This window comes from Lipomyces oligophaga, assembly GCF_038497815.1.
Source record: "Lipomyces oligophaga strain CBS 7107 unplaced genomic scaffold V1516scaffold_7, whole genome shotgun sequence".
NCBI classification, from domain to species: Eukaryota; Fungi; Ascomycota; class Lipomycetes; order Lipomycetales; family Lipomycetaceae; genus Lipomyces; species [Lipomyces] oligophaga.
The window spans coordinates 1,109,635-1,134,095 of NW_027117791.1; the positions used below are offsets into that span (position 1 = coordinate 1,109,635).

A 24,461-nucleotide genomic window follows, 5' to 3' on the forward strand; every position below is an offset into this window, starting at 1 on the left:
TGTACTTCTATGCTCTGTCATAGAGGCGAATTATTTTGCATCAGATCTAGCAAGGCCCTTTAAAATCAAGTTCAAACAAGTTTGTTGTGGATGGAATGAGTACAGTCAAGATGTTAGACTATATTAATACTCATATGAGAAATTTGCCTAAGGGACTATATGATTGAAAAGGCACATATCAACTTTTAAGGAATATTGCGGAGATCAAACATATTGTATCTGAGATTTGATCCCGACAAATTTGATGCGTTGTACGGCTGCCTCAGCTGCGACTCTAAATTTATTAAAGTTTCTGTAACTTGACATGAAGCTGGAAATAAAACTAAACCAAGAAAGAGAGCAATCTTACTAACTTCAATGACTTTGCTGATTCTAAGCAGCAGCAGGGTGTCAGTAGGTCGTCAAATGTAGCAATTGAACTGGCTAATCGGGCATTTTCTTGATGAAATGTCATATAAATTTTTTGATTCATGTATTGTATCTCGTTTCTTGCCGAAATGAACCTGCCTTAGCACAACTTAAAATCACTTAAAACTAATTGCAGTGTCAAGTGCCAGATTGTGATTATTTATCGCGTATATATATACAGGAAGAGAACCAAACATGCCGAATGCAAATATCTATCATGATATCATGTCTCTGACTATGGTCGTCTGACATTGAAATAGGTAAAACCTCAAATATTGCTAATTGAAAGATCGTTTTGATCAGTTCTACGGAGTGATATATTCGGCTGCGGCGGGAACTGCAAAATCGATGGACAATAGCATTGTGAGCCAGAATCTGGATGGCAGAGGGAATAGTTAACCCGGATGCGCCGGCTGAAATCTGATTCTCTTTGTCAATCCATTCCTTTCACAGCAAACAGCCTAGATATAATTCAAAAATGCCAGAAGTCAGCAGAACAGTTGTCCGCAAGCCAATTATCGGGATCTCCTTCAAAATGTATTTATCGCCTGATAAATCGCAGCGGTATTTCGAGGCATTTAGAAAGATCCTAGGTTTCCTCGAGACGATTGACGTATCTGCGTTTGTGGTTCCGGATTTTTTAGAAATAGGTGCTGCGATTTCAGCTATATCATACAATGGGATTTGCGGGGTGGGAGCCCAGAATTGTGCAGTTGAAGACTCGGGCGCGTTTACGGGTGAAGTTTCACCAAAATCGCTGCATGAACTGGGTGTGTCGTATGTTTTACTAGGCCATGCAGAACGGAGGACGTTGTATCACGAAACGAATGAGATTGTACATGCGAAAGTGCAGGCCGCTATTCGAAATCAATTGATTCCAGTGATTTGCGTGGGTGAATCGAGACGTACATCTGATCCGCAAGACGCGGTTGCGTTTATACAGTTGCAGATCAACTCTGCACTGGTCAACGTCGACGCCAACACAGAAGTCATTATTGCGTATGAGCCAATCTGGGCTATCGGGCAGTCGAAACCAGCGCCTAATTCTTACATTAATCATGTCTGCGAGGGAATCAGAGCTCAACTGAACCGCCAGGGACGGCAATCAACAGCTAGAATTCTCTACGGAGGAAGTGCGCATCCAGGCCTGTTCCGACAGCTGGATCCCCACTGCATCGATGGCCTGCTGACTGCGAGATTTGGGCATGTGGTGGACAACGTGGTCGAAATGGCGCAAGACATTTCCAAAACTATCTATGGTATTCAAGATGATGAGGAGTAAACGACGACCGATAACATACGGCTAGTTGCCACTCTCTTTGCTGTTGCCGTTGCCACAGCTGTTCAGCAACTGCAATCCCAGAGACCTGAGATTTGAGATCGTAGGAGTATTAAACCCTTTAATGAGATCATATGCTCTAAATGTCAGGGTTCAGGGTTGAGGGGCTAAGGGTCTAGATCCCGGTCTTGCTAAGTGAAAGGGGAAGCTGAATTCAGGAGTAAGAGAAAACTATGGACGAGTCTGGAGAGTAGAGACCATGCTTAGAGGTCTATCATGCGCTGGAACGATATGTGGGGAACTAAGATGAGTCGATTGCGGAGATTGGATCAATTGAATAATAGCACGTAGACATCGGTTGTATTGGTGAATAATAGATGATCTTGCTGGCTGGCTGATTAATATGCAAAGTCTGATGGAAGTCGAGGAGAAGACGACCGGGGAGCACTGCTGAACTATATTCGTAGCTTCGAGTTCTAGGCGGAACAGAGGCGCTGCAAGACCTTTGCTGCCAACTGCATACGCTTCGTCGGTTGCAGCTTGTACAGAAGAACTGCGGTACCTGCGAGAAATTTTGAAGACGAGTTTGCTGAAGTGGTTCAGCAAGATTTAGTGAAAGTCCCTGTTGGACTGTTGTCACCCCTGGAATGGGTTCACTAAGAAGCAAAGCATCTACATTATTTTGCATGGCTTCTCTGTGAAATACACACTACTCTAAACATGACCCAGATTCTAAGGACTAAACAAATATTCCACAGAAATCGTTCACTATTCTACATTCTTCGTTACCGAAGTATAGTTTAGAGAGAAGCGCTCAATGGGAGGGGTTGCGAATTAATGGGAGCGGGCGTACATAAAGGGACCCGGAGAAGCCACGCGTCTATATTCTCGAGCTAGATCTACACTCTCGGCTGTAACAAAGCAGTAAGAACAGTACAAAATGAACAGCAGAGCAGGAGTAGCAAACATGAATTGCTCCATACTGTGGACTTTGAGTATTCTACGAGCCGGATAGTCAGAATTCCGCAAGTAAATAGTCGGGCGCTCTCGTGCCTACTGCTTCTCAAGCCTCGCATTCGTGGTCTGGGTTCGCAAAGAATGCACCCACAGGAATGAGTGGGCTGGGCATGTGCGCGCGATAAAACCTCCACAGTTCCCCAATACGCGTTTATCGGGCTCTTTCGCTATGCTGACCATCATACTTTAGTGTTCGCGTGACCGTATGGAATAGCAACATGATTATTTGATGTCTCTGTAGCCGAACCTGATGAACATCTATTCAACCTGCTTCGATTGAACCCTTTATTCCCTCATTTCTATAAATACAATTCCATAATATTATGTCGCGAGTAAACCCACCAGTGCCATCGCCATCGCCATCGTCTATGCTTGCCCGTACCCCTAGTCGAGCATGCATGCTGCTGTGTTTGTGCAGTTATTCCCTAAGTCGACGCTACCAGGACAGCTGGATGGCTCCTCATCCAGCTCGACCTGGTATAATAAGCCGGGGCTGTGCGATTGCTGAATGGTCGCAATAGTGCGATATGGAGCAAATAAAAGTAGTGCCAACATGTAGAACTAGATTTCCTAGAGAATGTAGTGGCAATAATATAGGAACGAGGGAAGGTGCAAAAAAAAAATAGGAATCTAGTTAGTTAAGATAATCCTCGCTTAGGAGCTCACACTCGCATTGCCATTGCCATATTACCTTTGCTGTGGGCGTCCCAACAGGATTGAGCACGATAGAGTATCCACGTCTCAGGCCTCTATCTTAATTTCACCTCTTATCCTCCTTGGCCAGTCTCTTCCATCTTTCGCAAGCATTTTCGACCGCCTGCTGTTTTTTGACTCTGTTCTGCCTCGTTCCCCTCGGTCCCTCTGAAAGACGTCCACCATATCTCAACCGTATGCGCTGCTAGTCCACAGGGCAGGCTACCACGTTCACCAGCCAGGTTCCACCTCGCCGTCGCCCTCGCGCTCTTCTTCGCCCTCGAGATCGTCATCCCCACCTCGCTCGGCTTCTGGCCCTTCGTCTGCCACACTTCCTCCCCTATCTGGCCCGAATTTCTTGAGTCTGCCGCCAGAGTCCGTCAGTGAGCATCTTCATCTGTCTCCTCCGCCGTCTCCTCCTCCACCAACGACTGCGACCACATCCACTATCAGCTCTGCTCAACCCACAGCCAACTCTACTCCTTCGACTGCGACACGACTGCGACCGCCACATCTCTCGCCGCTAAACACTCAATTTTCACGTCCTGCTCCACTAGCTCCTCCGCTTCCACTCAATTCGACGGTCCATTCTGCTTCCGAGGCCTTCTTGCGTCCAGTATCGCTTCTCTCGCGCGTCCGCTTCCTATTATCCCGCACCCGCGCCGCATTCCGTGCTGTGCGTCGACTGGACATGAACACCGTCGTGCGCGCTCTCCGGCGCCCGTTTGTCATCCCGCTTGTAGTTCTCGGTCTGATTGTTCTCACTGGCATCATAGTTACCTTTGACTACATCACTTTGCTTTTCGACCCGGCCACTGATAATTCTATCGAATTTGAGGTTCCCGTCCTCGATGCCGTGACCGGAAACTATTCGACCTCGCAACCCCAGCTTATCCCGAAAATCATTCATCAGACATGGAAAAACGAAACCGTCCCTGAAAAATGGAAGGCCTCGCAGGCCTCCTGTCTGGAAATGCATCCTGACTTTGAGTATATGTTCTGGACTGACGCTAAGGCGCGAGAGTTCATTGCCGAACACTATTCTTGGTTTTTGGACACATATGACAACTATCCGTTCCCGATCATGCGAGCAGATGCTATCCGTTATTTTGTTCTAGAATACTATGGAGGTATTTACATTGATCTCGACGAGGGCTGCGTTTCTCGCCTGGATCCTTTACTTACTTATCCCGCCTGGGTCCGTAAGGCCGACCCTACTGGCGTTTCCAACTCGGTCATGGGTTCTTCCCCGCATCATCCTTTCTACATGAGGGTCTTGCTCGAGCTTAAGAATTATGATTTCAATTGGGGTGTGCCCTATATCACGGTTATGTATGCTACCGGTCCGTTGTTTCTTTCTGTGATCTGGAAACAGCATAAGCGATGGGCTGTCTCTGAGGGTGAGCAGTTGTATATTCTCATGCCCCCTGAGCCTGAGGCTGCATACTTCAATGATTTGCATGGATCTAGCTGGCATGAGGATGATGCCAAATGGATCAAATATTTGGGATTACATTGGCTGTTTTTTACTGTCCTGGGATTCACGATTGCCGCTGTCATCGGATTCACGTCTTATCTTGTAATGAGACGAATTTATTACCCGCGGTCTAATGGTCGATATAAATCATTGGTTCATGAGTAATAAATAACCAGAAGAATATCAGACACGTTTTTGGTTGATCTGTTGTAGTTATTTATCTCTTTCATTTTCATGTTTTGATTTCCAAGGTGTACTTTGATTATATATATTTGTATATATAATGATTTTTTGCATTTATGATTTTGCTTTTGTTTTCGGATATGTTTCAAAATTCTGCTTCGAGGAGGATTGTATAATATTTTATTGTTCCATTTTGTTCAGTTTTGATTTAATTCGAGTTTATTTGATTTAGGATATATCTGAATTTTCTGAATTTTGCTATACTTTGAATCTGGAATCATTTGGTTTGAAATCAGTTGATTTTGGCGATTTGATTTGATTATTACATTTATATAACTACTTAAATAAAATATATTGTAGGAAATATGTTCTTACGTAATATACATATGAGCAAACTATCTTCTGTTCTCTGTTCCAAGACTGCCGAGCTGGACTCTAAGACCTTGGACAAGAGCCAAGCACAAGATGAGCAGCCAATGGTAAGAGCGGATTCGAACTCGTGTTAATGGTCTTATTTCCAGATAACTGAGAAATAAAAAAGATCCCTCGTGATTTATACGTGATTTATCATATTTTTAAAACTAAATTCGGCGAAAAGTGATCAAGTGTTCTCGTCACAACAAAAATTTGACCAATTTTTTGTCATGTTCCATGTGTGCGCACACGACCTTAGTTTTTGTTGGCAATCACAAGAGCGGCTTAGAAAGAGCTTAGTCATTACAATGGGATGACAATACATGGGTGTTGTATGGGTGTTGTACCGAGTGGGCTAACTCCCAAGAATTTGGCACAACCTAGACAGGATCTGAGCGGATTTAGTAGGTTCTGATGTCGATTTGATGTCAATCCGCCGCTGATGGACGCTGTTTTCAAGATTGGTTTTTTCTTGTCTCTTGGCCTTACATCTTGGCCCATCCAACTGAATTTTTATAAACTATCTATTCGATTCTCTCGACGAATAGAGACCTCTGTGTGAATCCACGTGGAATCAAATTATCGTGCTCCATTGCTCCACATTTTAGATACGCACATGTATGCTCACGCGACTTCCCATGCAACCATAGAGCATTGGCAATTTTCCCATCTTCTCCTAGATTTTGTATTTGTGCTCTTTATTTAAAACGAATTAGGAACGTTGTTGGACCAACGATAGCGCTTGGTTTTAACGCGTGCTGTGTTGTCTCGCTTCTAGCTGTTGACCCAGCCAGAGTTTGCATACCATGTTCTTGCAGGCTTCTCTGTATAGCACCAAATGATCCGGTTTTTTCTCGTTTTGTAGACTTTTTCTGTTAATTTGTGTCTGATCTGATCGCTGTCGTTAAATTTCTATGGCTAATCCCCTTGTGCAAATTGGTATATTAATATCAGCTCTCCCTCGCTCGCTGTCTTCCAGAGATTTTTCTCTAGTCGTTCACCAACAGATCTTCATTATATCCAACCAACATTCAAAACATGTTGGCCCTGCATCAATTTGACTACTTGCTAGCCATTGGCTTCATTTTCGCCTTTCTCGATGCTTGGAACATTGGTGCTAACGATGTAGCAAATTCATTTGCTACTTCTGTTTCGTCCCGGTCCTTGACTTACCCTCAGGCTGCATGTTTAGCGGCTATCTGCGAGTTTCTCGGTGCTTTACTATTAGGTTCTCGTGTTGCGGATACAATTCGCAACAAAATCATTGCGGTCGATCTCTTTGAGTCCTCTCCTGCAACTCTTATGCTAGGCATGACCTGTGCCATCATCGGCTCCTCGTTATGGCTAACTTTTGCGACTAAAATAGGATTACCCGTTTCTACCACTCACTCCATTGTCGGTGCTCTTATTGGCGTTGGTGTTGCCTGTTTCGGTCGCGACGGCGTTGTCTGGGGATGGAGTGGATTTTCCCAGATCGTTGCTTCTTGGTTCATTGCTCCTGCCATCGCCGGTGCATTTGCTGCTATTCTATTCATGATTACCAAGTACGGTGTTCTCGAGCGTGGCGATAAAGCTCTTCGAAATGCATTTTATCTTCTTCCTGTATACTACTGCTTTACGGCTTCTGTTCTTTGCTTGGTCATCGTCTGGAAGGGTGCACCTAATCTTCATATTTCAGATATGAGTCCTGGCCAGATCGCCGGTGCAGTCTTAGGTACTGCAGGAGGTGTTTTGTTTTTGTACCTGATGTTTTTTTTGCCTTACCTTCGTCGCCGTCTGGTTCAGGAAGATTGGACAATGAGATGGTATCATGTATTTGTGGGTCCTACTCTATGGAACAGAGGTCCTGTTCCGCCAGCACCGCCTGGGGTCTCTGTTGTACAGGACTATTACCGTGGCCATCGTGTTGAGATGGATGACAGTACTCAGTCGAATGGCATAATTCCTTCCGAGAAACTACCTTCTCAGGAAGAAGATAAGGAGATCAATCTTTCCGAGTCCGAATCTTCACAGCTTCCAGAGTCTGAGCAGCTACCACCAGTGGAGATGCGAGTTGCAGAGGGTCCATCTGACCGATTTTTTGCTCGTCTGGCTGAAATTGAAAAAGAAGGAATGGCACGCAAGTGGTACAGTCCTCGCGGACTATTGACTCGTATTGAATGGGCATTTACTCGTGGTATTCGACAAGACATTATTGGCCATCAACAACAAAGCAAGGGCGGCTTATTAGCGGGAGATGCAGCAGCGCGTAACCGTGCTGCTCCTCAATATGACAACAAAGTCGAATATCTCTACTCGTTCTTACAGGCTCTGACGGCTGGTACGGCGTCATTTGCCCACGGTTCAAATGATGTTTCTAATGCTATTGGACCATTCACTACGGTTTGGATCGTTTGGAAGCAGAACACTGTGGGATCGAAAAACCAAGTTCCCGTCTGGATTCTTGCTTATGGAGGTGCAGCTATCGCGATTGGTCTTTGGACATATGGTTATAACATCATGCGGAATCTTGGGAACCGACTTACACCCCACTCGCCCTCCCGTGGATTTTCAATGGAACTCGGCGCAGCTATCACTGTGGTTTTTGCATCCAAACTATCTCTTCCGATCTCAACTACTCAATGTATTGTCGGGGCAACAGTTTTCGTTGGTCTCTGTAATGGTGATTGGCGAGCTATTAATTTCAGAATGGTAGGCTGGTGTTATCTTGGCTGGCTCATTACTTTACCATGTGCCGGTCTGATGGCGGGCATTTTAATGGGGATTATCATTAATGCTCCTCATTTCTTGGAGCAATATACTCTGCAGTATTAGCGATTGTGATTGATTATTTGTGATTTAATTAAGATGATGAATTTGTAACCTGTATATTCCCATATCTCATTGATTCTACTATGATTTTACTCAAATTAATTAAACGAAAAATATCCAAACGAAAAATAGGGTTGTGGAGCCAAGATTGACATGACACCTTCCTCACAGTCGGGCTCTGTGCGTTTTAATTGCTCACTATTTTCTCAACTCGACATGAGGATCCCCTAGATTTTAAAGAACTATCTGATATCTTCCAGTACTGATGAATTTAAAGTTATGATCTGATACCAGACAAATCGTAATGTATACAAAAAATTTGCCATAATATGTGCATCCGTCTACTGGATGGCGAGCAAATTGTTCTGTATAAATGTTTTGGCGATATCCTTATACCAAATATGCGAATACCACTGACATCAACATTCTAGACGACGATGAAAAATTTTGGCTTTCTTTTGCTTTTCGCCTTAGTGGCAGGTGTGCATGGCTTTATTGGGATGGGAATCAACATGTACCATCCGTTTTGCACATACACTTGTTCCAGTATTCTCTCTGGCAGTATCTATCTTGAATGCAGCGAATATGGGATAGCTGATGATGGGATGAGCATGAAAAAACGGGACGAGACAAGCTTGACACTTGAAACAAGTACCAATTGCATGCAAACAGATCCGGCGTATCTTTCTACCGTCGCCTGGTGTTATTATGAATACTGCGAGGATATGGGTACAACAGAGCTCGAAATATCGTGGACTAATCAGAACGTCTCTATCGAGTATAGTTACGAACAAGCTTTGCAATTGGGAAACCCGAATGAAACTATGGCTGCAGATGCAGAATGGCTGAACTACACAATGTGGATGAATCCAGATGTTTACCACAATAATTATGATACCTATGCATATTTTTCATTTCAAGAAACCATGCATGCTAGATTTGGGTGAGCAGTATCGATTACGTTTGATTTCTCTTTTCATCTAACAGGTCAGATTTTCCTTACTCATGGTTGGTTGGTTCTTTTGCGGTCTCGGAATACTGTATCGAGTCTGGCAAACGTTCTTTCCACGTACATCTATGATGCCTCTAAAATTATCATCGCTATTTCATCAGCATCTGCTAATACCTGCTCTAATAGGCAAACGCGCAGATACTCCTCTTCCTGCAGATATCGGTTATATTCCTCCACGTATGGTATCATTAGGCATTGCGATATATTTTCTTCTGAATCTTCTCTTTTGCGCTGTTCCGTATCATTCTGTGGCGGGCAGTACTTGGTATTCTACCTGGCGACGCGAGATTTATGCATATGTTGGAAACAGAACCGGTGTATTGTCATTTGCAAATCTTCCACTGCTGATTCTGTTCTCGTCAAGAAATAATTTGATGATGACACTGACCGGCTGGTCTCAAACAACTTTTCTGCATTTCCACCGCTGGATTGCTTATATTTGTGTTTCCCAGGCTATAGCTCACTCAGTCGTATATACTGCCGCGTATCTAGAGGACTCTGGTTCTGCTGGTCTGGCTGCGGAAGCAGCGCAAGCCTACTGGTGGTGGGGAATTATTGCTACGATCGCACTCTCGTTAACTATTCCTTTTGCGGTTCTGTATATTCGGCGTCGTTGGTATGAAACTTTTCTAGTGTTGCATTATATTCTCGCGGTTCTTGCTGTCATAGGATGCTGGTATCATATCAAGCTGCGGTTCACGACAGAATGGGGATATATGTACTGGTTATATGCAACCATCGCCGTTTGGTCATATGATAAGCTAATCCGCTTAGTGCGGATTTTTGTTTGGAACTTTGCTTCTGAATCTGCGCAGGTTGAAATTGTGACTCAGAATTTGCTTATGATTACGACTTATCCATCGATGACGCGAGGTCCAGGACAGTACGCATACTTGTATTGGCCTACAATAAGTCTTCCATGGACAAGTCACCCTTTTACTGTTGCGCTCTCAGGATCTAAAGCTTCACTTCTCCCGATTCTGAATTCTCTTCCAAGACCAGTACAGTCGAATTTGTCTACGTCAGAAAAATTCACATCCGAAAGTGGCATTGGCACGGGCTCAAACACTGACATGGATATTGACAACGAAACAAATTCGTCGTGTAATAACCACACTTTTGATTTCTCGGACGACCGCCTGGTGAACGTCTTCTTCATTAAACCGCAGACTGGTGCTACTTTGTCTCTTCAATCTACTGCATCAAAAGCCCACATACCTGTTAGTGTACCTATTATCGTCGAAGGCGGATACGGCGACTCTGCATATGGTTGGCATTCCGCTGATCTCATAATCGGATTCTTTGCTGGCGTCGGATTCTCAGTAGGGGTATCGTATTTACAACACTTTATGGACATTCATGGATCGTCGTCGAAGAATAAATTTGTCTTCGCCTTCACATGTCGAGATTTAGACACTCTTCTGCTTGTCTCCGGTTTAGTCAATTCTTTGAAATCAACCCGGCAATGCGTAGAGATAATTACAGTATGTACACACGAACAGGACTCTGCTCGTTTGGACATTAGTGGATTAGTGGCTTCAAATCTTGAAAGCATATATCAATCATCAATCAAATCTCCGTTAGCCAGAGCCAGACTGGTAACGGTTATTGCCTGTGGCCCTGCGTCGTTCATGGATGATACCAGAGATGCAGTCGCAAATGCGCAAAAGTATCGTGAATTAGGCATTCATGTTGACTATTGTCCTGAATCATTTTCTTGGTAGTCATTTTTCTTGTTTATTATAATATATTTTATTTCGAATACACGATTACTCAAATTCCCCAACTTTCAATCCAAAGCCATCTACAGGAACTGGTAATAACGATGCATTCCGCCCATAATCAACTCCACGAGTAATAACATCATTCCCCCACCACGATAAAGTTGTCTGTGTGTACTGTAAGGCTAAGAAAATGATGATTCCGGAAAAGGCAACCCCTGCCGTAAGTCCAGATGCAACAATATAATTGTACTTCGACCACCAGGCAGTATACCTACGCCGAACAAAAAACATCATAAATGTTGCCATATAGAATCCGCTAATGTAAAAAGTAAAGTTGTTGGTCCAGCCCCAGAACGTAGCTCCGCTGCAGATGAGTACGGGATGGAAAAACTTCACTCTTTGTGGGTACCTGAGCTTCAACACAGCGAACGGAATAGCAAACAATGCTCCAATATAGAAGCAATGCTTTAATGCGGGATATAAAGTGTTCAGCACTCTGTCAGGATTGATAATTCCAAACATAATTGCATCAGAATAAATAGTTCGTGGGAACTGACAAACAAACTTATCTGTTTGCGTAGGCGAGCAAAAATCTTTGACTGTTGCGATTAGCGCCTCAACTGCACCAATAGTACAAAAACATTGCACTAGCGTAGCTACCATCTGCGCTCGAAACACGGCTCTCTGAGGAAGCTTTGCATAGTGTGCGATCTTTTGGTCGGCAATAAAACTCTCAGCCTGCTCGTCAACATTGTATCCCCACATTCGGACAATCATATTTGTGACAGAATTACCGGGATCCATATATCCGGCTAGAATGACTGCAAATGCACCAAATCCCATAGCATATCCTGTCATTGAAAAGATAATTACAGTGGGAATGTACATGGCAACATTAAACAAAAAAATGGAAACAACGGTCCATACAGGAACTGTAGTCGGCCAAGCAACCAAAGCAGCTATCCCAGTACTCGCACCTAGGACAAAAACAATCAAAAACCAAAAATCGGGAACTTCTGAATATTTCCTCATCATAATCGAGTGCGGGTCGTCAAACTGGTCCAATGATTCTCTAAATGGATGCTTTATAGCCTTCCACATCATCTTGGCAGTCTTGGACAATAATCTGTACTCGGTGATTGAAATATACACAAATGCACAACTATAAAGACCCCACAGTCCTCCTGTAAGCACCAAATGTCCAGCTGTCATGTAAGGAACTGAATAATTTTTGTACTTTACCGCATCAAACACACCATCCGTTAAGATCCGTGAAAGATTATATTTTATTCCCATACTATCATAAATCTCGTTTGAATTTGGAGGCAAATGCGCCGTATACCGGCAATTGGACCAATATAAACACATCAACGCAAGACCAGAAAGAATGACACCAACGAATTTGTTGATAAAGGCAAAATAAGGAATAACCAACGGAGTGGAGTAATTAATAACAGACCAGTCAAAAGTTGCAATAGGGTTAATTCCCATTCCAAGAAATGATCCCGTCACAAGAGCAAGATTGACATTGTGTGGAGAAATCCAAGTGATCCAATTGAATGTGCTCAAAGCTTTGAATAGATAGTTCGGGATAAAAAAATATATAAAAGAACAAAAAAACAACAAGAAAAATAGTTTCTCTCGTGAGATGGTCCATCCATTGATCGATGAGCGTGATTCTTTCAAGAGCAAGGCCCGACCAAGCGCTAGTGTCGGTAAAACTGTAGGAAACACGGACTTCACAGGATATATTGCAAGCTTTCGAGCAACCCCCGCAAGACCATAGCCAAAAAAAAGACTTGCAAAGTTCATCAAGAAAATAAACGGAAAATTAACCCATTGCAGATTGAAGAAAGATTCATGTCGCATAGCTACAGTGAATGACATGAAATTAGATGTCTGAGATCCAATATTCACCATTAATGTAGCAAGCATCTGCTCTTTAACTGTCCAGGGACCCGGATTAATGCTATATCGAGTTCCCCGGAATCTGATACCCCAGTCAGGCAAAAGTTGAGTAGCACGACCACAAGGGTACAGAAACAATTGTAAAACAGTCGAGGCAAGATTCAAACGAGGCTGACGTTCCGCAAAAAACTCGTTCACAAAGCTTCCAATAGCAACCCAAAACATACCGAGAACATAGACGCGCATAGTCTCACATGCTATAGTGGGATCATCAAAAGGATCTGTGACAGCTTGAACTTCAGGATAAGGAGAATGAAACTTAATAATAGTTGCTTCTAATCTCGCATCAAGCTCATAAGATTTCTCACTGGATCCATAAGCCTCAGGTCCAGCAAGAATTAGTTCGATGCGCTTCAAAAGATCTTTAGGAAAGTTGAGATCGTCATAATGTTCGTCATGACAACGCTGGAGAATTTTCAGCGCTTCCTTCAAAGACAAGGTCGAGAATTTATCATACAAAAAAACTGAGGTTTTTTCAGCAAAAAAATCGTCTTCGAGAGTCCCGCCGGTGTTGCAGGTCAATTGGAGTCGGGAGAAGACTCTGGCATGTTCAACTTCGTTCCACAACTTTGACGTGCTAGAGGAATGAAGTTCTTGCGTTTGAATGCTGCTAGACCCATCCTTTTCACTAATAAAAGACATTATACTTGGTATGACTATTTTGAGGGGTATTTAGCTGGTAGACTTGAGCGAGATGTTGTTGAGCAATTGATTGAATAGTTCAGAGCAGTAGACAGAAAGAACAAGGGTAACAGATTTCAGCTAATCAAAGGATTGAGTATATTAATAGCACAAGAGTCTAGTCAAAGCAAATGTCTGGAGTGCCAATATAATGAGCTGCAATGGTAATGTTCTCATGCGATAGACAGAAGCAAATGTAGGATGAATGAGATATATATATTGAGAAAAATTGATTGGACAAGTCGAGGTCAGCCCACAAAAACGAATTCATCGCATAAACTGAAAAGGCTAGAAACTTGACTCAGTGAAAATTTTTGCTCTTTACTTATTTATACAATCTTGCACAAGCAATGTTGTACTTAGTCTCTGAGCGCCATTGGTTGACCATCGCGTGCTGAGTGAAGAGACGGTGATGGTCAATGTCACTGGAGTCACAATCTGTGACCACTCCGCAATGGCATTCTATTCGAAACTAAATTCCCTAATACGGAATTTTACAAACAAGCAAATCATATTAAAGCTAGAAAGTTATGGTAGTTGACCTCGTGGAAAGAAATCAATCAGTATTGCAGGGATTTCTTCCCTGTTCTTGTCTACTGACATCTTACGTACTCCTTTAGTCATCATTGGAGTTTTTTCTCCTACAAGATGTTTTTATGCCCGGACGAGGTTATATGTTTAGCTTATTATAGGAAACTTCGCAGACTATGATAAAAAGATTTTCATGAATCAGTAAATTTACTGAAGTTTCTTTGAGTCTAGTAGAATATAGATGTCTGTTCAAGTTGAAGATGGATTTCTACAGGTTTTTTCGGCAAATACAGTGCGTTGTCCCATCAATATCCCATCAGCAATATTTAAGCCTTACACCTCTAATCACCGCTCAATAACTTTAAATAACTAAACGAAAAAACATGGCTTACAAGAATCAATCATACCATAGATTCAAAATAAGCTATTTATTTAATGCAGTTTTCCAAAAATAATTAATCAAAATAAATCTACCCTCGAGTTATCTATCACAAAGTCCGGCTCAAAACTATGCTCATATATATATCTGCCATTAATAATATCATTTTGCTGAGCTCGGAGCCGACCCTTCTCAATCGTAGGCTCAATTCCAGCAGCAACGTGTCGCTTCGCCAAACGCATCTCAACTTCTTCTGGAGCCACGACAACCATCCACATCTCATCGCACAGGGATCTAATTTCTGACCACGGTTGCTCATTCAGTAAAACATAATTTCCCTCGATGATAATAAATCGAGTAGTAGACTTGATCTTGATCGCATCATCGATAGGATCTCCGATCTGATGATCAAACGCAGGAGCCAGGATGACTTCTTCCGGTTGAGTTTTACTGTATTCTTGATTGCGAATGTTAGCCACTAGTTCCACAAACTTTTCGGAATCAAAAGTGAAAGGGGCTCCACGACGGGCAAACATCATCGAAGGATCTTTGGAACCTCGAAGGAACTCTTTGGAAAAATGGAATCCGTCCTAGAATCAGATCAGCCATCGTAATAGAATCGGTTTACATGGAAAATACATACCATGGGAACTATTTGCAACGACAAAGTCGTTGATTCCTTCAGAGTGTGTGAAATTGTTGACTTTCCACCTCCCGGAATCCCAGCAAGTCCTACAAGTACATGCCTATCTTTTGGAACAATTTCATCTAGGTGTTCGAGTCTTTGAACCAATTGGTCGAATATCCTCATTCTAGAAGTATAACCATGTAACGAGTAGGCTCTTCAAATACTTCCCCCCCCCCATTAATGTACTGTACAGGTCCGGTGCTAGAAGAGATGTTTTAAAAGTACGAGACAAATTTCTAGGGACTACTCAGCATGAAAACGAAGTCTGCTTTTGTCGAACCTAACAAATTCGGTTCTCAGCCAAAGTAAATAAACGGCCCGCAGAAAGAAAACATTGGGCGCTTGCTTCTGTCTTCATCCGCGGTCCTAAGTTGACCGAAAGACCGACTTGCCCTCCCGGCCGACTTTGACGCGTGCGGCGACGGATTGGGACGCGCCGTGAAACGCGTATCTGTGTTTAGTATACCGAATTAGGAAACTTGGCTCACTGTTTGATCTCGCATTTATTCAAACATTGCCGTCTTTCGTCGTTTTTCCTTCTAGCATTTAAATTGCACCTGCTGGTCTTTCTTAGTCACATTTGATTATTTTAATCACATAAACACATCATGGTAACACAGATTCCCCTGTACGAAAATGCCGCGAACTCCTACATTGCACCATGGATTGGGGACGATCTCTCGTTGACACCAGAGCAGAAAGCTCTACGTCGTTTCTCGCTTTCGGGAAAATCTGCTTTGAGTAAGCGATTATTTTAAACTAAAGTAATGAAAGCCCATTAATATTAATATGATATACAGTTACTGGCGGTGCCAGAGGTCTTGGATTCGACGCCGCGTTCGCGCTTTTGGAACATGGAGCGAGCAAGGTTGCTCTGTTGGATATTAGCGACGGAAGTGAAGCTGTAGCTCATCTGCAGAAGCTTCATCCGACTGCAAATATTGTCTACTGGCGAGTCAACGTGACAGATGCAGACATGGTGGACAAGGTTGTATCCGAACTAGCAGAATTATTTGGTCAGTTGGACATCCTGCTAAGTTTTGCTGGTATCGTCAATTGCGAGTTTGCAATTGATCACTCTCCAGAAACGTGGAGACGAGTGTTGGATGTGAATACGACTGGAACATTTTTGATTGCACGAGCTTTTGGAAAGTGTGTTATAAAGAACGGGAATCGCGCTTCGGTCGTCCTAACTGCGTCCATGTCGGGCCATGGTGCCAATTTTCCGCAACCTCAGTCTGCCTATAATGCCTCCAAAGCAGCAGTAATTTCGATCAAAACAAGTCTGGCTGCTGAATGGGCGATGCACAACATCCGTGTCAACTCTATTTCGCCCGGCTATATGGATACCGTTCTTAACGAAGGTGATGCTCTCGACTACCATCGTCGCATATGGCTCGCTCGGACACCTTTAAATCGAATGGGTGCGCGCGGTGATCTAAATGGTGCGATTATTCTCTTGTCGTCAGATGCTGGATCATTTATTACCGGCTCCGATATCATGATTGATGGCGGCATTACTGGCTTAATTTGAATTTACGTAGTTTGGGCTGATTTGACTAAATAGTTTTTCCCTCATGATTTGTTTCGGTTACAATTATATTTATTCATATTATTTTGAATAAGATTTAAATGGATGTTTTTGTATTAGGAAGGCGATAAGATATAATAATTTCTAATTATAGAGTATACGTAATTACGATTTGTTTGAGCGATCAGGATATCTCTTAATTGATTCAATAGTAATGGAGTTCAGATTACTTAGGGAGTTTGATATCATATATCGAAGAACACGAGGCAATTTTACATTTACAATAGAGAGCCCATGATTGTAATTTTGTCTCCAGAAACATGACTTGAAGAGAAGGCGATCCGAGCAGCCTTCTTAAACACACGTAAGAAGCAAACTTTCAACCTCGAGTAACAAAGTAGATAGCACGCTCAAATATTTGCAGAACTCGTTGATTAATCTACAGCGTCAAATCCTAAGGGCGTTGGTCCTTGAGCTCTTCCCATTCGTCTGCTTGATTTTCATTCGAGAGCTGGATATGTTTGGAAGCAACATCGGACGTCCTTGGGAAATTCCATTTTAGGAATTTTGTGGCATACGCAAACAATTTTATGACCGCTTATTACTTCAATAACTAGGCAAAGCAAGAACAAAACGTCTGCTACCGATAACGAGAACTGCAGAGACAACCTCTGCGGATACGCTCCAAACCATGATCTGCGCAGGCAACAGGCTCGACAAGTGCAGCCTCTGTCCAGTCAAGATTATAGATCTTTACAAGCGTTGCTAGAGTATATGAGCTGTATTCATTGAATCCACCATTAGGATGAACTCCATTGGCAGAAAGGTATTTGCTGTAGAAGAGCTCTCTGTTGCGGCAGCCATGACAATATCTACAGAATTCTGACTTATCGCAAGCAGCTTAACTCCCAAGCTCAATATCCCAGGAGATATTACCTCCCTTAACTGAGATACCTGCAGTCTGATGCCTAGCGACAACAGGCGTGTGGAAATCAAATCAACCTTGTAAGTATGTAAATCTGTCCTGCAGATGTCGCAGAACATAATTAAATTTTGGAATAAGAAAGGAGCAGGCAATTGAAATCAAAATATACTTTCCACTAGAACTTTCTTGTTTCCTGGAATGGGAATATGAAGATTAACGTTAGAGAATTCCCTAATCTTTTGGTATAGGATTGCTGTCATTTTGTCAGGATTATCGGAAATAAAAATTTATTTGAAGTGATGTATTCGAAGTTTGCGCGGGAAGGAAGAAAATGAAAATGAAGTAAAATTTGAGTGCTTAACAATATATAACTCATAGCTTGTTAGGTTACTGGCTGCAGGTGGTATAAATTAACGAGTCAATTCACTGCTATTGTCGTCCGAGAGAAGGTATTTGGCATAGTGAATCACGGACAGAATTGCCTATAAAGCACAAATGATTATCAAACATGAATATCCGTCAACAGCACGATCAAGAGCAGTTCAAAGGAATCCGCAAAGGCTAGTATAATCACTGTTTGGAAGTCTAAATGGCATGACTTTAGGCACTGAATCCTTGAACTAGACAATTATCAAAATCAGCAGCTCATTTTGACTTCGTCATACGAGAATGAACAATAGATATTGAACTGGAATTTCCCAAGAGTCGTCCGACAGATCTGCACTTTCATGGTTCTCGGAGCTCCGTCCCGGTTCATTACTGAGGTTCTCACCGCAGAGCCCTACGGACTCCAGCTTCTGGCGGTAGAAGTCTAATTAGAGCATTGCGCGTGACTCAAATCAAACAAGGTTTAGTTAAAGTCCAACCCAGAATGATCGACCCGTCCGCAGACTCTATTCCGATTGTTTCGGTCTTGCGTAGACCGACAGATCGCAGCGACCGAGCACAATCTAACCCGAACAATTCCCACAGTGTTGCCCTGGAGCACTCTAAACTCGTCTTTAGCGTGAGCCGTTCGCAGCGTTCGCGGGGAGGCGGCGCGACTAGCCCGAGTTTGTTCCGGTTAAGGCCTGGCCCACTTTCCCCATGGGGAAGGAGCGGGTCCAACAATAGACACGCACTGGAGTGAACTGTTTACTACTACAGCTTTACTGCTTGGAACAGGAAAACACGACCACAGTTGAACGGCCGATTAATCAAGTAAGAAGTGTATTTCGATAGTTTAAAGCATGCTCAATTCTCGGTGAACTCGAGATATTCGGTGTTCAATGCTTCGGTTCACGGAGGACCGGCAAGACGCTCTCGTTGGTTTATGCCTTGACAGTTGGTGGTTACGTTCTGCACTTTCTTGCCCTACTAATCGGCTAATTTGTTCTTGAGATCCGCTGGTTTTTCGGATTCCTTAATTCCGTCAGAGAACCGCTAGCAGCTCTCTCTCTCCGCATATGCTGCATTTCCAAGCTTGCGGGGAAGGAATAATCTGGGGTTGCTCTTTGGGAATGTTCTATCAGGTTTTGTTAGTCTGCTCGAACAATGTGGTTTGATACGTCACGAGTGCTCACAGAAGTCAGGCTCGATCAACGAATTCCTTTGTTACAAATTTATATAGACCGATTCCTCGCATTTCGTTTCGACCTTGCATTTTAAAATCCGTTAGCTATATCATAGTTGACTCCGTCTTTCTATTGTCTTTAGCAAAATCTTCTATACTTGAGTTTGTTATGGCTCCTGCTATTGCAATAAGTAGTCCTGGCGATGCTGATTTGGCAGCGGCATATGGTCCTGTTGGCTTCCGGGGACTGTTTCAAAACAGTTTTGTTCTGCTACTAGCTGTCTGTTCTAGCTTTGGAGGTCTGCTATTTGGGTAAGCATTTGGATCTCTTTACCCCACATTTACTCTCTAACATGTTTTGTCAGATACGATCAAGGTGTTATGTCGGGTATCCTGGTGATGAATAATTTTGCTCGAGTGTTTCCTCAGCTCGCTAATAATGATAATCTTCAAGGCTGGATTGTTTCAGTTCTTCAATTGGGTGCCTGCATAGGCTCCCTGGTCAATGGTCCAATTGCCGACAAGTATTCTCGAAAGTACGCTATGTCTGGCGCATGCTGCATTTTTATTCTTGGTGCCGCCATTCAGACTGGAGTTCAGAATACTGTGATGTTTTTTTTTGGACGCTTCTTTGCTGGCTTTGGAATTGGTCAGCTCAGCATGACTGTACCTCTCTACCTGGGCGAAATTGCGCCTCCAAATGTTCGTGGATCTATTATCACTCTTCAACAGTTTGGTATTACTGTTGGTATTATGGTGTCATTTTGGATAAACTATGGTACCCAGTATATTGGTGGCACTGGCGATGGTCAACTTGGTGTTGCCTGGCGTCTTCCATTAGGTCTTCAGTTAATTCCTCCCGTCATTTTGCTCTTTTCTTCGGTGTTCGTTCTGCCTTTTTCACCTCGCTGGCTCTATATTGTTGATCGTCCTGATGAAGCATTAATATCTTTAGCAAGGATTCGGCGATTACCCGTTGACGATGAGCGTATCCAACGTGAGATCCTCGCAATCAAAATCTCCGATTTGTTTGACCGGAAGACAATGCAAGAGAAATTTCCGGAGGCTAATACCAAGTTCAAGCAAGATATCAGGCTATATATTGAGCTCATCAGAGTTCCACATCTTCGACGCCGCTTATTCAGATCCTGTGAAATGCAGGTGATTCAACAATTTACTGGAATAAATGCCTTGATTTACTATGCCCCCAAAGTATTTGGATTCATTGGAATGGATGGAAATTCAACTCGACTTTTGGCAACAGGCGTCATTGGAATTATAAATGTTTTGTTTTCTTTTGTGCCATTTTTCCTGCTAGACAAGATTGGTCGCCGTCCTATCTTAATCATTGGAGGAGTTGGGATGGCTATTTCTCAGATTATTGTTGCTACTATCTACGCTTGCTATGACAACAAGTGGGACACTAACAAAAGTGCTGGCTGGGCATGTGCAGTGTTTATCTGGGTGTATATTGCTAACTTCGCTTATTCTATTGCCTGTGTAAACTGGATCTATCCGTCCGAAATTTTTCCGCCGTTCGTGCGGTCGAAGGCAATGAGTATTGCCATTGCTGTGAATTGGCTGTTTTGCTTCATTGTTGGTTTAGTGACTCCCCGAATGCTTACTAGCATTAAATTCGGCACATTTTACTTTTTTTTTGCGTTTTGTATCATTCTCATTTTCTGGACGTATTTTCTAATTCCCGAGACGAAGGGTGTTGCGATCGAAGATATGGATAAGATTTGGGGAGGCAACTCTGCGGCAGAAGATGTAAGACGTCTTGAGTTGATCACGAAAGAGGTTGGATCAAATACTTCTTGGACCAGTGGCTACGACAAGGCATCTCATGAAAACCTTGAACTAGCCAAACTCGAGTCTTCAAATGTTTAGCTGATCTAAATTTATGCTAACTGATTTAAGCTAATAAAATTGTGCTATTTGTTTAAATTTTTGTAGATATAATTTTATGCTAATAGGATAACTTAAACCACAAATAACTCTCCTTGCCGGAGGAAAAATGCTTAGCTAATCATCGAAAGCACTACCATCTTAAGATAGATTAACAATCCCTGAAGTTATCACTACCCGGGTCAGGTGTCTCCACACCGGGTGCGGAGTTCAATTTACCCCACGCGAGAAGCATGACCATTTCAAAAGTCAGTTGATTACTTTGCTTTAAACAGTTCACTGGCCATATTTTGCTTATTTCTTCCATATTAATTTTGCTAAACATGCTTGCAGATTCAGAAGAATTCAAGTTGTGTTACCATGGAAAAAAGTAATATCAACCGGAACTCACCACCGGCTGGACAAATTCCACGCGAGGAGATGCCACTCTCGGCAAGCAGGCCAACTTCGTTGAAAGACTTAATTTATCCGACCGCGTCGTCGTCGATTGAGTCGGTTTCTGGACGAGTATATCGACGGCCACGCTCTTCTTTACTTTGGGCTGTAGGTGCTGTACTATTCATTGGACTGGGCGTGATGCTAACTCCATGCAGTGTAACGAATGCAAGGTAGGATCTCTTGCCAGCCATCGCAATATGACCAAGCTAACACTAGCTCGTCGATAGAGGAGAAAAAGTAAAGTAAGGAGACTATTCAAAATGCATGATTGGCTTGATTCTCATAATATAGTGTGTTGGCGGCCCTATCTGCAATTATTGCTTAAAGACCGGCCGAAGATGTATCTATGATACTAGGCCTATGAGATTGCCTTTAACGCGAAAGTGAGTTGTGAGTCCATCAATTCAGATGTAGAGCTCCTAATCAATATAGAAATCTCGACAATTTACAGAAGAAATGCCAGAAACTCGAATCCTTATTCAAAATTTTACATCCTGACCTGGACCTGAAGGGGCTATTGGAATCCGGGATCGACCCTACAGACCTGGAGCCCATTGCTGATTCTACTGTCCAGGGAGATGGATCCACTGAAGACGAAATGAAACCTTTTAACGATATTGATCCCGAAAATGAAGAACTTGTTCCTTCTCATTTATTGAATCATATTTTGGAGTGGCGAGAAAGCGTTATGGAAAGCGGCCATTGCAAAAGTTTTGACGGAACTGCCATCACCGACACGACTCTGCACGAGTCTGGTTACTTGGGTATAGCATTGGTTTTGAATAAACTTGAGAGTATATTTTACTAACGATTTGATAATATACAGGCGACTCAGCGGGTGTGTCTCTGCTTCGAATGGTTCAAAACCTTGTTGACGAAGACCAATCTGGAAACTCGTCCAATGATCACTTAATTCGCTGCGATCCGGTTGCAATGAAATACTCGAGTTCGTCGACATATGCCAGCATACTTCAAAACGAAAATGCACTAATTTCTTCTGTTGTAACTGACGCTCTAGTCGATCTGTACTTCCGAGTCTACCATCCGTCGTTCCCATTGCTACACGAACACACATTCAGACTTCAATATCGAAATCCCGATCTGATTCAAGACAAAGCTAGCTGGAAACTACTCCTACGAATGGTGCTTGCGGTTGGTGCATTTGCTGGCTCAACTCGAGTCAACAACGACGATTTTGAGTTTTATCTATCAGCGCGGGTCCGATTATCTGCAGAATTATTCGAATCAGGGACGATCGAACAAGTGCAGATGTTGCTGCTGATGGCGAATTATCTGCAAAAAAGAGACAAGCCGAATACAAGCTATAATATTCTTGGCCTGGCTGTTCGAATGGCCATAGGGATGGGTCTCCATCGGGAGCGACAGAATCTAACAGGAATGCCCATGCTTGTACGGACAGAAGCCTGCCGCAGACTATGGTGGATTCTGTACATGTTTGAATCCGGTGCATCGCTGACATTTGGACGCCCGTCTTCCATGAGCGATTCGATGGTCAATGCACACATACCTTTAAATATTGATGACTCAGGATTATCACCGAATGATCAGGTCCCGGCCGCGACTTCTAGAGTCACTCCATATACTGCATGTATAGCGCAGGCGAAGCTGGCGATCATAGCAAATCGGCTATATAATTCTTTTTTTGCTTTGCGCCGGCCTGTATCGTCGAAAGAAGCTCTGAAGGAACTTGTTTGTTCGTTTGAAGAGCAACTATCGAAATGGCGATTATCGCTGTCATCAGAGTTCATGTCTGAGAACTGTCCAGACTGGTTCAAGGGTCCAAGAGCGGTGGTATTATGGAAAGAACAAAATCTTAGGATGCTTATGTATAAAAGCACGTTGAAATATGTCGCTCGTCGGAATTCGTCACTTGGCAGACGGCCAATCGGTAGTCCAGAGATACTTAGAGAGAGTAATATGGAGGACAACTCGGATCTAAAACGATGTATCGACGTTGCCTGCGAGACAGTTTTAGCTGTGGACAGTTATTGTGTTGAGACATATCAGATTTACCTGGGAATCGCATGGTATGCGACATATTTCCTCTTTCAGGCCGTCCTGATTTTATTCTATGCAGTCATTGGTTCAGGTGGGGCAGAACCATGGCTGGCGCGTTGTAAAACTACTCTAGATATCGGAAAACGTCGTCTGAAAGAGTTTGAAAACATTAATGACATTGCGAGAAGATATCTGGAAGTTTTAGATGCTGTCGAGAAGCGGTATCAAGAACAACGATGCCGTCGGTCGGAATCAGCAGAGGTATTTCCAAATCTGTTGTTCTCAGATAATCAAATGCCACTTGACATGCAAGGCGAGGAAACGCTGGAAATTCCGAGAATAAGCAAATACGACGCCCCTCTGGGCGTTAATTTTCCGGACCAAGCATCAGTAGTCGAATTTGTTGACTTTCAAGTGGAAGAGGATTCAGTTAAGATAACGGATGGCGAATCTTCAAGTCATAGCTTGGATGGGACTCAGGCTACGACCAGCACCAACACCACTAACCCATGGCAAGAATTCCAGTCAATTTATGAGGATAACGGACTTTCATCGAACGTGATTTTTGGTGAAAATATGGAGGGCTTTTATTTTTGAAATTGGGGAAAGATTCTTTGCGCTTTGTACTAATAAATTTTGAGGTTCAAATATTAGACAGAATTATTTTTAAAGCTATCTTGCTGGGTTTTGTTACTTTGAATATTTAAGAGTAACATCCGCAGCTTCCTTTGCTCGTCAATGATAGATGAGATCTAGATTTTAACACCATTACAATGCATTCAATGAAAGCCTAGCAAAAAAAAGTACAAAATAAAACCATGCC

The 24,461-nt window shown here is 43.0% G+C and overlaps 9 protein-coding genes across 9 annotated transcripts; 7 read left to right on the plus strand and 2 right to left on the minus strand.

Annotated features, from left to right (window-relative positions):
- Positions 1 to 886: 886 nt before the first annotated feature.
- On the plus strand, positions 887 to 1,690 carry V1516DRAFT_628747 (Triosephosphate isomerase; the record flags this gene model as incomplete). Its single annotated transcript, XM_066919860.1, has 1 exon — positions 887 to 1,690. The coding sequence occupies one exon, from the start codon at positions 887 to 889 to the stop codon at positions 1,688 to 1,690; it is 804 nt and encodes a 267-aa protein (XP_066775942.1).
- A 2,199-nt stretch (positions 1,691 to 3,889) lies between these two features.
- Positions 3,890 to 5,406, plus strand: V1516DRAFT_543768 (nucleotide-diphospho-sugar transferase). Its single transcript, XM_066919184.1, has one exon. It carries the CDS (start codon positions 4,089 to 4,091, stop codon positions 5,037 to 5,039), a length of 951 nt encoding a protein of 316 aa, XP_066775943.1. The 5' UTR covers positions 3,890 to 4,088; the 3' UTR covers positions 5,040 to 5,406.
- Positions 5,407 to 6,240: 834 nt separating this feature from the next.
- V1516DRAFT_543804 (phosphate transporter) lies at positions 6,241 to 8,432 on the plus strand. Its single transcript, XM_066919185.1, has one exon. It carries the CDS (start codon positions 6,510 to 6,512, stop codon positions 8,283 to 8,285), a length of 1,776 nt encoding a protein of 591 aa, XP_066775944.1. The 5' UTR covers positions 6,241 to 6,509; the 3' UTR covers positions 8,286 to 8,432.
- A 59-nt stretch (positions 8,433 to 8,491) lies between these two features.
- V1516DRAFT_680596 (ferric reductase like transmembrane component-domain-containing protein) lies at positions 8,492 to 11,080 on the plus strand. The gene is made up of 2 exons (XM_066923117.1): positions 8,492 to 9,224; positions 9,274 to 11,080. Exons 1-2 carry the CDS (start codon positions 8,720 to 8,722, stop codon positions 11,016 to 11,018), a joined length of 2,250 nt encoding a protein of 749 aa, XP_066775945.1. The 5' UTR covers positions 8,492 to 8,719; the 3' UTR covers positions 11,019 to 11,080.
- On the minus strand, positions 11,064 to 13,628 carry V1516DRAFT_628250 (OPT oligopeptide transporter protein-domain-containing protein; the record flags this gene model as incomplete). Its single annotated transcript, XM_066919832.1, has 1 exon — positions 11,064 to 13,628. The coding sequence occupies one exon, from the start codon at positions 13,626 to 13,628 to the stop codon at positions 11,064 to 11,066; it is 2,565 nt and encodes an 854-aa protein (XP_066775946.1).
- A 916-nt stretch (positions 13,629 to 14,544) lies between these two features.
- V1516DRAFT_680598 (P-loop containing nucleoside triphosphate hydrolase protein) lies at positions 14,545 to 15,618 on the minus strand. The gene is made up of 2 exons (XM_066923118.1): positions 15,221 to 15,618; positions 14,545 to 15,167 (listed from the first exon to the last, which is right to left on the minus strand). Exons 1-2 carry the CDS (start codon positions 15,386 to 15,388, stop codon positions 14,658 to 14,660), a joined length of 678 nt encoding a protein of 225 aa, XP_066775947.1. The 5' UTR covers positions 15,389 to 15,618; the 3' UTR covers positions 14,545 to 14,657.
- A 119-nt stretch (positions 15,619 to 15,737) lies between these two features.
- On the plus strand, positions 15,738 to 16,927 carry V1516DRAFT_680600 (uncharacterized protein). The gene is made up of 2 exons (XM_066923119.1): positions 15,738 to 16,006; positions 16,066 to 16,927. Exons 1-2 carry the CDS (start codon positions 15,874 to 15,876, stop codon positions 16,797 to 16,799), a joined length of 867 nt encoding a protein of 288 aa, XP_066775948.1. The 5' UTR covers positions 15,738 to 15,873; the 3' UTR covers positions 16,800 to 16,927.
- A 2,515-nt stretch (positions 16,928 to 19,442) lies between these two features.
- Positions 19,443 to 21,163, plus strand: V1516DRAFT_687443 (general substrate transporter; the record flags this gene model as incomplete). Its single annotated transcript, XM_066923727.1, has 2 exons — positions 19,443 to 19,585; positions 19,639 to 21,163. The coding sequence occupies 2 exons, from the start codon at positions 19,443 to 19,445 to the stop codon at positions 21,161 to 21,163; spliced, it is 1,668 nt and encodes a 555-aa protein (XP_066775949.1).
- A 501-nt stretch (positions 21,164 to 21,664) lies between these two features.
- V1516DRAFT_544206 (fungal-specific transcription factor domain-containing protein) lies at positions 21,665 to 24,389 on the plus strand. The gene is made up of 6 exons (XM_066919187.1): positions 21,665 to 21,724; positions 21,775 to 21,789; positions 21,849 to 21,861; positions 21,911 to 22,002; positions 22,052 to 22,383; positions 22,446 to 24,389. The coding sequence occupies exons 4-6, from the start codon at positions 21,980 to 21,982 to the stop codon at positions 24,233 to 24,235; spliced, it is 2,145 nt and encodes a 714-aa protein (XP_066775950.1). The 5' UTR covers positions 21,665 to 21,724; positions 21,775 to 21,789; positions 21,849 to 21,861; positions 21,911 to 21,979; the 3' UTR covers positions 24,236 to 24,389.
- The last annotated feature ends 72 nt before the right edge of the window (positions 24,390 to 24,461 follow it).

What these genes read in the sequence shown, in the direction of transcription:
- V1516DRAFT_543768 (XM_066919184.1), top strand. Translation starts at nt 4,089, where the DNA reads ATGAACACCGTCGTGCGCGCTCTCCGGCGCCCGTTTGTCATCCCGCTT.
- V1516DRAFT_543804 (XM_066919185.1), top strand. Translation starts at nt 6,510, where the DNA reads ATGTTGGCCCTGCATCAATTTGACTACTTGCTAGCCATTGGCTTCATT.
- V1516DRAFT_680596 (XM_066923117.1), top strand. Translation starts at nt 8,720, where the DNA reads ATGAAAAATTTTGGCTTTCTTTTGCTTTTCGCCTTAGTGGCAGGTGTG. An exon ending in AACCATGCATGCTAGATTTG is followed by an intron (nt 9,225 to 9,273) that starts GGTGAGCAGTAT and finishes TCTAACAGGTCA; the next exon opens with GATTTTCCTTACTCATGGTT.
- V1516DRAFT_680598 (XM_066923118.1), bottom strand. Translation starts at nt 15,388, where the DNA reads ATGAGGATATTCGACCAATTGGTTCAAAGACTCGAACACCTAGATGAA. An exon ending in CGTTGCAAATAGTTCCCATG is followed by an intron (nt 15,168 to 15,220) that starts GTATGTATTTTC and finishes ATCTGATTCTAG; the next exon opens with GACGGATTCCATTTTTCCAA.
- V1516DRAFT_680600 (XM_066923119.1), top strand. Translation starts at nt 15,874, where the DNA reads ATGGTAACACAGATTCCCCTGTACGAAAATGCCGCGAACTCCTACATT. An exon ending in TTCGGGAAAATCTGCTTTGA is followed by an intron (nt 16,007 to 16,065) that starts GTAAGCGATTAT and finishes TATGATATACAG; the next exon opens with TTACTGGCGGTGCCAGAGGT.
- V1516DRAFT_544206 (XM_066919187.1), top strand. Translation starts at nt 21,980, where the DNA reads ATGAGATTGCCTTTAACGCGAAA. An exon ending in AGATTGCCTTTAACGCGAAA is followed by an intron (nt 22,003 to 22,051) that starts GTGAGTTGTGAG and finishes TAATCAATATAG; the next exon opens with AAATCTCGACAATTTACAGA. An exon ending in GCACGAGTCTGGTTACTTGG is followed by an intron (nt 22,384 to 22,445) that starts GTATAGCATTGG and finishes GATAATATACAG; the next exon opens with GCGACTCAGCGGGTGTGTCT.